Here is a 12288-nt window from a genome sequence, read left to right as displayed (position 1 = left end):
TAAAATTAAGACGATCCCTGTACTCATTCAGAGCATGTGGAGATTACTCTTAAGTCTGTGCCCTCTTCTGGCATTCAGTTAAACATTTGCTGTTTTGTTAAATTCACTCCCATTTAGCAAATAAACGTAAAGATTGTTCCTTTTCATGAAATCCATGGGCTTAAGCTCAGACAAAATTAGGTCTCTCCTAATACTTCTCTAATTCAGCCTTTCCCATCTTACTGTGGCGGGGTTTGGGGGGTTTAGCGGCTCATACGGTGAGCCCAGGAACAAAGGTCGCTCAGCACAGCTCTTCCCAGCGCTGGAAACAGAGGCGAGAGCTGTTTGTAAACACCGACGGTGCCCATGTAGCCCTGTCAGCGCAGTGCTGGTTTGGCCTTGTATCTGCATCCAAGCCTGACAAATGAATGCTCTTTCCTGTGAACTTCCAATGCACATGGATATGGCCTCTCTTTCCAGTCTGCGTCTTGATTTTCCACACATCTTCATTTCTCTTAAGGCTTACCTGCCATCCTGTGCTGAAACCGTCCGTGCCCAAGCTCTGCACTGTACATAGAATCACAGAATCACAGAATGGTTTGGGTTGGAAGGGATCTTAAAGATCATCTAGTTCCAACCCCCCTGCCATGGGCAGGGACACCTCCCGCTAGACCAGGCTGCTCAAAGCCCCATCCAGCCTGGCCTTGAACACTTCCAGGGATGGGGCATCCACAGCCTCCCTGGGCAACCTGTTCCAGTGCCCCACCACCCTCACAGTAGAGTTTCTTCCTAATAGCTAATCTAAATCTACCCTTTTCCAGTTTGAAGCCATTACGCCTTGTCCTATTGCTACATGCCCTTGTAAAAAGTCCCTCCCCAGCTTTCTTGCAGGCCGCCTCCAGACACTGGAAGGCTGCTATAAGGTCTCTCCGGAGCCTTCTCTTCTCCAGGCTGAACAACCCCAACTCTCTCAGCCTGTCCTCATAGGAGATGTGCTCCAGCCCTCTGATCATCTTCGTGGCCCTCTGCTGGACCCATCAGAGAGATCTTGCACGTAAGAAATCTCTGACACTAGCAATCACTGTTTATTATATATTTGCATCTGCACGTAACCTTAAAATTTCCTGGTTTGCAGTAACTTTATAAACAATATTTTTCTCTGTTTTAGTGGCAATAGTCACATTTTTGTTATTTGAGACCATCTGCCAAAAATAATTACTTAAAGCTTATGCCTGCTCTACCATTTCCTGCTTTTGGCCTGATGCAGCCCAACCTAATTTCCAGGGCATTACTTTTAGTCTGTAGCAGTCAGTGTGGGATCAAATGTATGGCATTCAGAGAGGCCGCAGTCCTGCAAACAGTTTTTTTCTCCTTTCTTCCAAGATGTCTGAGTTACCATATGCAGATTATATATGGGGCAAACCTGGCAGGACAATTGTGCTGTGGAACTTGTGGTAGAGGCAGAATGTAGCCAGGAATAGCTGGCTTTATCTCTGTAGGTGTGTATCCATCTGTCCATCTGTGCTTCAGCCATAAGTGCATTTTATCATATCTGTTTTTCAACTATATAATCATAGTAACAGCATTTCCCATAAACTGTAGACTGGGACTGAGATATGTTCACAAGTCTTTTTCTATGCTCCTGTAGAAGTTCTTTTTAACAGCTTATGAGCATTTTTTTTAAGCCAGAAGAACGTTTACAAGCCATTCATGTGTGCAAGAAGTGCTTTTATTTTTGCCTTAAGTGAAAGCCATCAAGGTGTTTAAAAAGCTGAGCAGAAAACAATGCTCTACCTTACAGCGGGCAGGAAAACCAGCCAGTGATCACGGCTTGAACGTCCCACAGTTAATAATTTTGCAGGGTACTGTAGGTCTTTCGTTATATGTAGGTACAACTTCCAGTTTCTGGAGGACCTCCGTGCCCTCGATCAGTTGCCTATGGGGTGGAGAAAGTGCACATATGATCCGTCTCCCTCCGGAGCCAGCTCCACAGCCTCCGGCTTGTTCAGGGCCGTAGGAAACGCAGGCACTGGTTTCCTACCGACAGGCTGCACCCACTCTGCTCTTTAAAAAGCTGTTCTTTGCAGTGGAGTTGCAAATGCCACCAGTCCTTGATTAAGTAGCCTCTTGTTGGCATTTTAGGAGAGGTGAAAATACTATGGCTTTATGCAGCTACATTTATTTAAAGAAATAAGCATTGTACCGTGTGCCCTGGCTACAAATGGCCATTACTTTTGAGGAGAAAGAAGTCAAGAGACACGCTGTCAGTAGTGACAGTATTAGAAGTGACTCCATGAGAAACATCTTTCGTTCCCTTCCTTCACAATGCCAATCTGAGTCCTGAAAACAGTCCAACATTTTGCAATCTGGATGGTTTTCAGCCTATCTGGCTCCCACGCTGCGGGAGCACGAGCTGTGTCTCCTGCAGGCACCGGCACGGCGATGGATGCCAGCAGTGCTCTGGAGAGCTTCATACCGAATCCCATCCCACTCCACCCCATCCCATCCAGCACAGTGGTACCAAGTGGGGATGTCAGGAGGACTGAGCAGAGCAGAGCTGGAAAGTGCCCAGCTGTCCTTGTTGTATACTATGGCTGCTTTTTGCTTCCTCAGAATTAAACTCCCACTCAGATTTAGGAGGGCCTGGCTAGAAGATCATGGATCCCACATCTTTCAGATTGCACAGAGCTGGTGGCAAGGCAGAAACTGGAGGTGAAAGCTGCCAGCCAGCAATCACTTTTGGTTTGTTCTCTGTAGGTTACACAGTTGTGCTTTTTGCTTCCTTTAAAAATGCCGTCTTTCTCCATGATGTGATTACACGGAATCGGCGCTGTGGATTTCTTGTTCTGTGTCAATACGTATATATTTTACTCTCTTATATCAAGCAAACTGCTCAGAGCAATAATGTTGTTATATTCCTGAAAACCTAAAAGTCTTAACAGGACCAGCCATACACATTGACCTACTGAGAACAAACTCCCAGCACGCATTTGCTAAAACAAATTTGTTCAGCTTGTGAGGGCAGAGCAGAGCCCGAAGGCTTTGCTCAACACCCCCCTGCCCGTCAGAGCCCCCCTTCGGCTGGCACCGAGCCATGCAGCCATCAGTTTGTAGCCATCATCCCGGAGAGGCTCCGGTGCAGCTTTGCCATAGGGTTTTACAGCTTGAGCAAGGCAGGCCAGGGCAGAGAAAGGGAGGGATGGGTGTCATTAGGTACTTCAAATCTATCTTGTCCATCCTCCCCCTGGCCAGAGGCAGCTGCCATAGGGATTTCATGGATGCTTCATCCTGGGCATCATCCTGCGGGGCCAGGGTGACCTCCCATGCAAGCTTGTGTGTACCTACCCGAAAGCCACGTATTTTTTGTCCAGGTAGGGAGCTGGATGGAGGGTGATGTAGAACTGCGAGCCGTTGCTGTGCCGGCCCTTGTTGGCCATCCCGAGGACCCCTCTTCCCTTGTGACGGACGGAGAAGCTTTCATCTAGGGAAAGAGTTTGGGGATGAAAGGCTGCAGTTTGTGTTGCTCCTTTTGCTGCTATTCACCACACAGCTCCCCCCTGCAGCTCCCGCAAGCTCCCCTTTCCTCCTTCCCCCCTCTCCCTTTTCGTTCTCCTGTTCCCCCAAAGGTCCCATCAAGTATCATGTGAGCAAAATCTGGTTTGAGTCAATGACCTTCCTAGAAAGAGCTTCCCACTACTCCCTAGTGCTTGAGCCAGTGAGGAAGCTAATGAAAAAATATCCACAAAAGAGCACTCTAGGTATTTCTGAGTATTACAGCCACAACAATGATGCCTCTGGCTCCCTGTTGTTGGTCTGTAATGCCTCTTGCCGGAGGAGCTTGGGGCACTTAGCACAGCATTTCTCTGTGGCTACTTGGGATTATTCCCACTGTGTGGACAAGGAAGGCGGGAGACAAAGCGGATGCTCCAAGCACAGCCTCTGCTCTGCCTCCCTCATGCTGCTGCCTGTGATGAAGAGGAGAAGATCCCCCACGAGCACAGTCGGGGCTGTGACAGCAGGACATGCCTGGCTGGGGTGGGATGCTCGGCAACTCACATCGGGGGGCGAGCAGGAGACTTCTTTAGCCGAATAAAATGACAGAGCTGAATCAATGGAGAGCAGATATTTAGCTCAGGAGGCCGGGGTGCTCCCAGAGCAGAAGCTTTGTTCCGGGGTGAGGAGAGGAGGCCGACAATGGGAGCAAGAGCCATGAGGAGGTGAAGAGGATCCTCAGTGTCAGCTGAGGAAGGACTGGTGAGGGAGAGAAGTGGCTCTCCAGAGGGATGACTGGGGAAGGATAGGCATTAGGCATGCTCAGGTTTGGGGAATGATGGCAAGGACTTGATTCCTTCTGCTCTGGGGAGCGGAGCCTGGCTATGAGTTGGGGAGCAGGGAGTCCACTGGTCCTGACCTCCTCCATCACCCATCTCTGGCCTCATCACACTGAATAGTCAAGAGCCCCACGGAGCTCTCAACAAGCTTGAAGGAAACTTTAGAAATATTTAGATTTTATTGTTTTCTATAATTTTTTTTTTAATTCTTTTTACCCTATTTGAGAGCCCTTCTCAGAAACCGATTCATAAAAAAGGTAATTAAATTTTAACTGAACAGTTACTCCCTGACCGCTGCCTTGTGGTTTGCAAAATGACTTCAGCAGACTAATTTTGGCATAGGATGCTTTGTCCTATGACATGACGCTCCCAATCCGAGTGATTCTCTGTAATTACCTCAGTCCTTTCAGCTCATTACAGTAAAATGCGGTTGCATCCCATTAATTTCAGCAAGCGTTGCAGTGCCCGGACACGTGCCAAGCACAGAATCTCCCGGAACATTACTGGCTGACAGAGGCATCTCTCACCCTTTTCAGATATCGAAGATATTTGTCCTCTGCCCTCAGTGTGAAATAGTTTGGCGGGAAGTACTGGGAAAGCAATCTAAGCCTTCAAATATAAAGGCATACCCAAGTGAACACCTTTCTCATGGATGAAAAGCAACTTTTAATTAAAAAGGGGGAGGGGAAGAATTAGAAATCCTCTCCTTTAATACATCAACATGTGGAGTATGTGCAGTATGGGTAATAAAACTCTTCCAGGGACACTTTCAAGGTTGACAGATTCCAAATTAAATCCACCTTAAAATTACTTAAGTGATTTTTGACGCATTGTCACCTTCCCATATGACATGGCAGCTTCTTTCCTGGGTAGTGCAGGGAAAGCACAAGCTCTGCCTGGAGGAAGAGGATGGAGCTAGGAGCAAAATGCTGTGCGCTGGCTTGGGGCTTTGTGCCACAGCCCAGGCAGCGCACGTGGGGCCATAGCTCTCCTGGATGCAGAGATGCCTCGCACCCCCAGCCTCCTCTATAGAGGATTTCTACCCAAACAGAAAGTGCGAAGGGTGCGAGATGTGCGCTCGCACAAATCTAATGGGCAGCATTGCTGGAAAAGAGGATTCACAAGCTTTTGAATCCTCGGTGACGCCTGCCTTGCAAACAATTTAACAACCAGCCCTAGTTTTGTCCGATACCAGCTTATGTTCTTTCTGAGATGTGCGTGTCCTGAGAGTCCAGCCGTGCTGCTATTTCAGGAGCTCCAGCATCAAAGAAGTGACTTTTGCCCCTTCCTGCCCACTCTAGGCAGGGTGTAGCATTTACTGCCTTAAATCCCACACCCCGGGCTTCCACTTCCAGCAGCTTTCTTGCCCACCAGCACTGCGATTCGGCCGGGCAGAGCGGGCTAGTGACCTGCCTCCAGCTGTCCTGGGGTTTTGCTCCGTCCGTCCTGGGGCCTCCAGGTGAGAACGGCTTTTCCTCACAAGTGGGCTCTCCAGCCTCTTGGGAAGGGAAGTTTTCAGCTACACGTGGCATTTCTGATCTCACGGTTGGCTGCTGCCCAGCCAGCTCAAATGTCATCTCGTTTGCGCCATTGGCAGTGGGAAAGCTTTTATATAAGGGACCATAAATCAGTTTCAAAAGTGCTTTAACTGTCATAAAACATCTTTATGGGTAGCATTTAATCTAAACAGAAGATCCCAAACGTCTATGTCAATTATATGAGTTGTTTTTCTTAAATATTGCATGTTATAATGCTCTTTTTCTCTTTACATTTTATTACTTTATACCAGTATGGGGGAACATTTTTTGTTAAACTTAGCTCACGTTTGTCATTTCTTGACTTTCACGGTTTTATGTGAGATTGAGAAGTAGCTCCCCTTACATCCGCAGACTCACGTAACCGCTGGCAGCGATGCTTGTGGTGTCCCCAAGCCTGAAAAGCTGCCCGAGGTCCAGGAAATCTAGAGTTAAAGCCATCTTACTTCCATTTCTTTAAATGCATTTAAACATTTAAATGCATAGTATCGGGTGCCTAGAGATCTGTAGCAAATCCACTTCTACATTCCTAAGGTCTTTTCCACAAAGGTGAGTGTTGGCAGTTTGAAGTTGGCGAGCAGGTGACCCTCATTCAGGCAGGGAGAAGGGGCTGGTGGAGCTGAGCCTTGGGCAGGGGACATCAGAGGAGGGGGCCAAGGTGACAGACCAAAAAGTGACCTTGCTAAAGCAGTCCACTCGTGCTAATGCAAGTGGATAATAATTCTGACTGAAAAGCAAACTGTTTTGCTTTACGGAGATGAAAGGAAATTCCCAGGTTATTCCATGAATAAGATCAGGTAAACAACTTGATTTTTGCAGAAATTTGCCATTTGTGCAGTAAGATAGCTGAAGAACCATACCTTCAAAGGTGGGACCATAAATTGACTCTCCTTCGTCTCCATTTCCAGTTATGATATCTGCAGGGTAGATAAAAGTAACCATCACAGACCAGGTTTATCACAGGCGTTATTGGGGGCTGTCAGTGAGCAGCTCAGCCAAAGTCAGAGATGTGGGTTGAGTGTCAACCTGGGGGAACAACTTTATCCATCTTTCTATTTTACTACCAAAATTTTATCAGACCTTTGGGAAGAGCTCTGCTTCCATCCCAAGAGACGGTCTCTCTATGGAGAACTATTTCACGCGGCACATTTAGTCACTGTCCCTCTGAGAAGGTCCAGCATCTCCTGCTGGGAGAGCTCCTGCGGTGGCAGCGACCAACCGAGGAAGGGGCATCCTGGAGAAGGACATCTGTCGGAGGGAGCAGACTTAGAAGAAGGAAGGATGAAAATGCAGCTGTGGTATTATGGTGAGTTCAGACCACTAACTTGTCTAAGAAAAGAGATTTGATAAGAGAGAAACTCCTATTGAATCAGATTTCTGATGGGTAAGACACTAAAGAAGCCTGATGCATCTATTTTTTAATTTATATTTTTAAAGAAGTCTAGTTTTGTTAATTAATTTAGACATTGTCTTACACCAATCAGGTTATGATTAGTCCTCTACAGTAGCAAGCTTGTAATTTTAGGTTGCTTTTATGGACTACATAGATACCTGCATAGTTATTCATGGAAAGGAGGAAGTGTATCTTCACAGTATAAACTTAAAATGGATTTAAGTGTGGAGCAGGCAAGGCAAATGTAGGTAAGAAATAGAAATAGATAAGACAGGTGATAGACCAAAAGGAAGTAATGAAGGAAATGCCTTCTGATACACTAACTATCTGACTTCCCTGGGGATGTCGGGCAAACTGCGTGACCCATCATCGTTCATAGTGTCTTTCTCATCAGTGCCGAACTCCAGGCAAAGCACTGGCGTTCAGACAACTCATCAGCACGTTTGGAAGGGCTTTGACGCTTGGCTAAATGCTTCTGTAAATTTCTCTCTCCATAAAACAAGTAATATGTTTTCTATGGCTATTCTTAGTGTTTTCCTGTTTCCAATTAGTTTCCTAATTACTTACCAAAGAACTTCATGAAAAAGAGTTATTGCTTTAAATTAATTTTCTAAATTCTTTTGAAAAGGTCTTGGATAATCAAAAGAACAAATTATCCAAACTTTTCCTATGTTTAGAAAGTGAGAAGGCTAAAAGAGAAAAAGTTTTCTGGTTTTTATATATATATTAATTGAGAACTTGTCCTGCAGAGATTAGCTGTGTCATGCAGTTCAGCTACATCTCTGTGGATGAAGGCTGTTATTCATGCAGATCATCCCACCCCCATTTCGGATTTACTCAGGACACCTGGAAACCCACCTCCTCCTTGAATCCACCCGTTTTTCACGAGACGATGAAAAAGGGAGTTTTTGTAGGTGAGCTCTCGGCCGTCGCGGAGAGACTTTGCTCCTCCGACGCACAGGGCGCGGAAATTCTCACAGGTCCTGGGACACACGTCCGAAAAGAGCTGCAAAAGCGAGAAGAGGAAAACACATGTGAAATTCCTAGCTGACAACGTGTGAAATTCCTAGCTGACATCCACTGGGCAGATTTCTGTCACCCTCCTTCAGCAGGTGAAACCATTGAGCTGGGTACGCTTTTTCCTCGCTTTTGCTTTTCTCTTCCGTAACGTACCTCAAAGAGCAGCCTCCCGACGGGCTGTTCCTCAATGGCTATCTCCAGGTACACAAACACGTGCTGTTTAAAGCAGAAGAACAAATGCAGTGAGGGAAATGCCAGCTCTCCGTCCTGCACTCGCTTCTTAACGCAGGCCAGTGTCCAGCTGCCTGGCACAAATGGGCTCAGAAAATGTCCACAGGATTGACACTGCAGAACAGCATCCCTACTATTTTGTTTAAATAAACAAGAGAGTAGAGGATGTTGAACTTCATTCTGGGCAGAAATAACCCTAACAGTGTGTTAAAGCGAACTACTGGGCAGGGCCTGCTTCTTCCCCTTGCATTTGTTTACGTGCCTGCTGCAGCCCATACCATACAGGCAGGAGTAAATGAATCCATAGGAATACCAGCCACCCTGCCAAAATGGACATTTCTCTCTTCCCAGCCAGCGTCAAATCTGCATACCATCAACGCTGTATCTTCTACGATAGCCATTTTAGGATGACATTATATTTTTCTCTGGTCTCAATGCTGTGCCGGCGCCAGCAGCATCACACCTCCTGCCACCACAGCGTTTCAGGGGATCTTGGCTGGGAACAGAGACCTTTGGCAGTTGGGCTTTTGGTACCCAAGAATAAGGGTACCCAAGAATTTTGACACCCAAGGGATGGGAGGTTTGGGATTTTGAAGCAGCACCGTCAGAGCATGGTTGGCAATGAACTCTCTTCATACCTGAAGCAGTTAGTATGTGTCAGGCATCCGGGCTAATGTTTGCCCCTTCCTGGCTACTGAGAGGTGCAGAGGCTCTGCCATCCTTGGCAGGGGATGCTCCCCACCGGCCACTCCATCCCCAGCTGTGATTCTGCCATCACAGGGCAGAAACCAAGAAACTGCCTCTGCTGTTCTTGCTCTCCTTCCTCCTCATGGTATCTGCCCTTCCATAGAATCATAGAGTCGTTTTGGTTGGAAAAGACCTTTAAGATCATCACATCCAACCATCAACCTAACTCTGACAAATCCATCACTAAACCACATCTCTAAGCACTATGTCTACCCGTCTTTTAAATACCTCCAGGGATGGTGCCTCAACCACTTCCCTGGGCAGCCTGTCCCAATGCTTGAGAACCCTTTTGGTGAAGAAATTTTCCTAATATCCAATCTAAACCTCCCCTGGTGCAACTTGAGGCCATTTCCTCTTGTCCTATTGCCTGTTCCTTGGGAGACCAACCCCCACCTCTCTACAGCCTCCTTTCAGGTAGTTGTAGAAAGCAAAGGCCTCTCACCTGACAGCCTTTCCAGCCACTTACAGACCTTGTACTCTTCTCGTAAAACAGTGCTACTTGCCTGGCTGTTTTTCAGGTATTTGCTGTAGAAATCCTCAGCAATCGCTTGGTAAAGTGCCTTGGGCTTAAAGTCACGATAGTCCCACTCACAGTAAGACCACTTGAGCAGCTTCTTCTCGTCCCCCAACAGCTGGCCATCAACGAAGCACATCACCGAGGAGGCATACGCCCACACCTCACCTCTCAGCTCCTGCATTTCAGAAAGAAAACAAAGCCTCCAGGGATTATTTACATATTTAGTGAAGAAGCAATCAGTAACAATCCATCATGCCTGTGATATTTTTATGCTTTTCCTACTTTTCAAACCACAAATCCCACCAATGGGAAGGGGTTGGGCAGCAGCTTTCAGGGAGGCGTGTTGATGCTGCACACAGTTACGTGCTCTGAAGGTCCGAATCCCTCTGCTAGGGGACATTATCGTGACAACAGTCACCTGGGTGTCACCTTAGGGGCAGCTCAGACTGAATAGGAAAAGCTCCCGGAGAGCTCCATCCTGCCTCGAGGTCTCTGAGGACATTAAAGAAATCGGGGTGGAAAAGCTCACTTCCGAAACCTGCGGATGGCACCGACCTGGGAGGTGCTGCAGCCCCAGGGAGAAGACTTGTGTCTGAAACAACCCGAGAAAGCGAGAGTTACCTTCTTTTTCTCTACTAAATATTCATGCCATGCAAATTCTACTAAAGGCTGTATTACAGGGTCTGCAAACTTCCTTGGAAACTTCAGCTTCAGAGCCTAGATTTTCAAGGTAAGGAAAAAAAATTACTTACGAGAAGTTTAATACCCACCCCCTCCTCCATATCCTATCACAGCTTGTATTTCCCTGATCAACTATAACCTAAGCCACGTTCTAATGCAGTTATTGCACTGCACCCCTCATGCCTCCGATGTAATTCCTGACGCTTGCAGGAGTACCCTCAAATAGCTCTAAATCCCTGTTTGCGGATGTAGTGGGTGTCTTCCTTTACATGAAGGGCTGCTTCACAAATATTATTGAATTGTGCTGGCACTCCCCCGCCATGAGATGAGTATAAGCAGTGAGACATTCAGAGATGCTGCTGAGCATCAACAGCATTTTTGCATGCATTTTGCACATGTAGGGAGTCACGGTCCTCTACTGTCCCAGGAGACTGGGCTCAGGGCCTTGGGGCAAGCGAGCGCCTCGGTGAAGGCTGCGAGGGGAAAGTTTCCCATCCCTGTTGCTTGTGCCGTTGCCTCAGGAGGAGCACACCGCTATTTAGACACGGGACACCGCTGCCCATCAGTTTCGCCTCAGCTCCATGTGGGCTGTGGCACACGAGCGTCACAAGCTGTGGCTTAAAGCCAGCCCCGCTGGCCTCAAAAGGCGTAAAGCAAAGAAGTGACTTTCTGTTCAGCTCAGAGTCCCTTTTGCTGTTGTTGGGATGGTGGCCGGAAAAAAAAAAAGGAAAAAAGCCAAGAGGCACCCCCCTCCTGCAGCTATCGGCTTGGCTTGTCCTTAGGGCTGCTGATTAGGCTGCTGCAGAGCTTCATTAGCTGTAAGCAATGCTGGGAAACAAGCCTGGCAGATAAACTCTTAGGGGCAGGGGGGGCGTGCAGGTCAGCCTTGTGCCACCCCACGCTGGGCTGCGTGCTCCCCATCCACCGCACGGCCGAGCTCCTCGTGAAAAGTCCACGACACCCCGTGAGGCTTGCAGCTTTTTGCTTTCTCATTTGCACCAACAGAGCTACATTAAGGGACTTGCCATAAGCTGCCGAGCAAGCCGGGCAGAGCTTCGGTGTGCCTGAAATCTTATACAGCATCACACAGCCATAAAATTTCTTGGAGGTGTAGGAACAAGGAGGTGAGGATGCTGCAGTGGAGACACCCCCCCGGCCCTGATCAGCTCGGAGCCCATAAAAGCTCGATGCCTGCGCCTGGCAGCACCAAAGAAGAGCAGAAACCTGAAAATCTGAATATTTTCCTCCTAAGAGCCACTGCCGGGTGCAGGCATTCCCCTGCTTATTTACTTCCAGCCCACACCGCTCCCCGCTGCTCCCAACCCAGCGCTGGGGTTGAAGCCCAGGGGTTACCTCTGCTGCGCACTTGGCCACGTGGAAAGCTGGGTCGCGGAGCAGCCCCACCACCATCAGCGCTACCGGCACCCGCTGTGGGCCCATGGCACCCTAGCCACCACGAGTCCCAGTCTGTCAACAGAGCCCGGCTCCATGGCAACGCCGGACACCAACATTCCCCCCACCCCCGCTTCTGCATTTCTAAGAACTTCCCAAGCGTAATGTAACCGGGTTTCAACCATGTCGGACGGTGGGAAATGCACTGATTTCTGTTTTCCCTTGAAGGAAGGAAAACAAGGTTACATGGAAAGCGTGTGGCAGGGCAGAGGACTGAAAAGGACTCTTTGCAGAGCTCATGGCGGATGCCACCAGTATGGGATCATTTAAAAGAGAGGATGAAGATCCTGTTGCCAACGGTGGCTAATAGCAGATGCCCAGCAAAAAGTGGTAAGAACAAGCAAACATGAGAGCTGTGCTTCCCCATTACTCTCCCAGCCTCCGGTGAGCCTCTGCTCAAGG

The 12288-nt window shown here is 48.1% G+C and overlaps 1 protein-coding gene across 5 annotated transcripts; it reads right to left on the bottom strand.

Moving 5' to 3' along the window:
• Window positions 1–1688: 1688 nt before the first annotated feature.
• PPIL6 (peptidylprolyl isomerase like 6) lies at window positions 1689–11909 on the bottom strand. 5 transcript variants are annotated; one of them, XR_012585883.1, is made up of 9 exons: window positions 11788–11909; window positions 10375–10470; window positions 9740–9928; window positions 8412–8474; window positions 8097–8244; window positions 6926–7093; window positions 6706–6762; window positions 3325–3460; window positions 1689–1915 (listed from the first exon to the last, which is right to left on the bottom strand). XR_012585883.1 is itself a non-coding variant. In XM_074578324.1 (8 exons), exons 1-8 carry the CDS (start codon window positions 11872–11874, stop codon window positions 1804–1806), a joined length of 888 nt encoding a protein of 295 aa, XP_074434425.1. In that variant the 5' UTR covers window positions 11875–11909; the 3' UTR covers window positions 1689–1803. The 5 variants fall into 5 exon arrangements, 4 of the variants coding, with proteins under 4 accessions (XP_074434425.1, XP_074434427.1, XP_074434428.1 ...); XM_074578324.1 differs by lacking the exon at window positions 6926–7093; XM_074578326.1 differs by lacking the exons at window positions 6926–7093; window positions 8412–8474 and having other exon boundaries at window positions 11788–11903.
• Between the last annotated feature and the right edge of the window lie 379 nt (window positions 11910–12288).

This window comes from Larus michahellis, chromosome 3 (assembly GCF_964199755.1).
Source record: "Larus michahellis chromosome 3, bLarMic1.1, whole genome shotgun sequence".
Lineage (NCBI taxonomy): Eukaryota > Metazoa > Chordata > Aves > Charadriiformes > Laridae > Larus > Larus michahellis.
This window is presented reverse-complemented; position numbering and strand designations above follow the sequence as displayed.

Bases quoted from the DNA above. Each gene is read 5' to 3' on its own strand.
- PPIL6 (XM_074578324.1), bottom strand. From the start codon at position 11,874: ATGGGCCCACAGCGGGTGCCGGTAGCGCTGATGGTGGTGGGGCTGCTC. The intron at 9,929-10,374 runs GTAACTCTCGCT...TCTGAAATGCAG, and splicing joins ATTTAGTAGAGAAAAAGAAG to GAGCTGAGAGGTGAGGTGTG. The intron at 3,461-6,705 runs GTATGGTTCTTC...CTCTTTCCCTAG, and splicing joins TTATGGTCCCACCTTTGAAG to ATGAAAGCTTCTCCGTCCGT.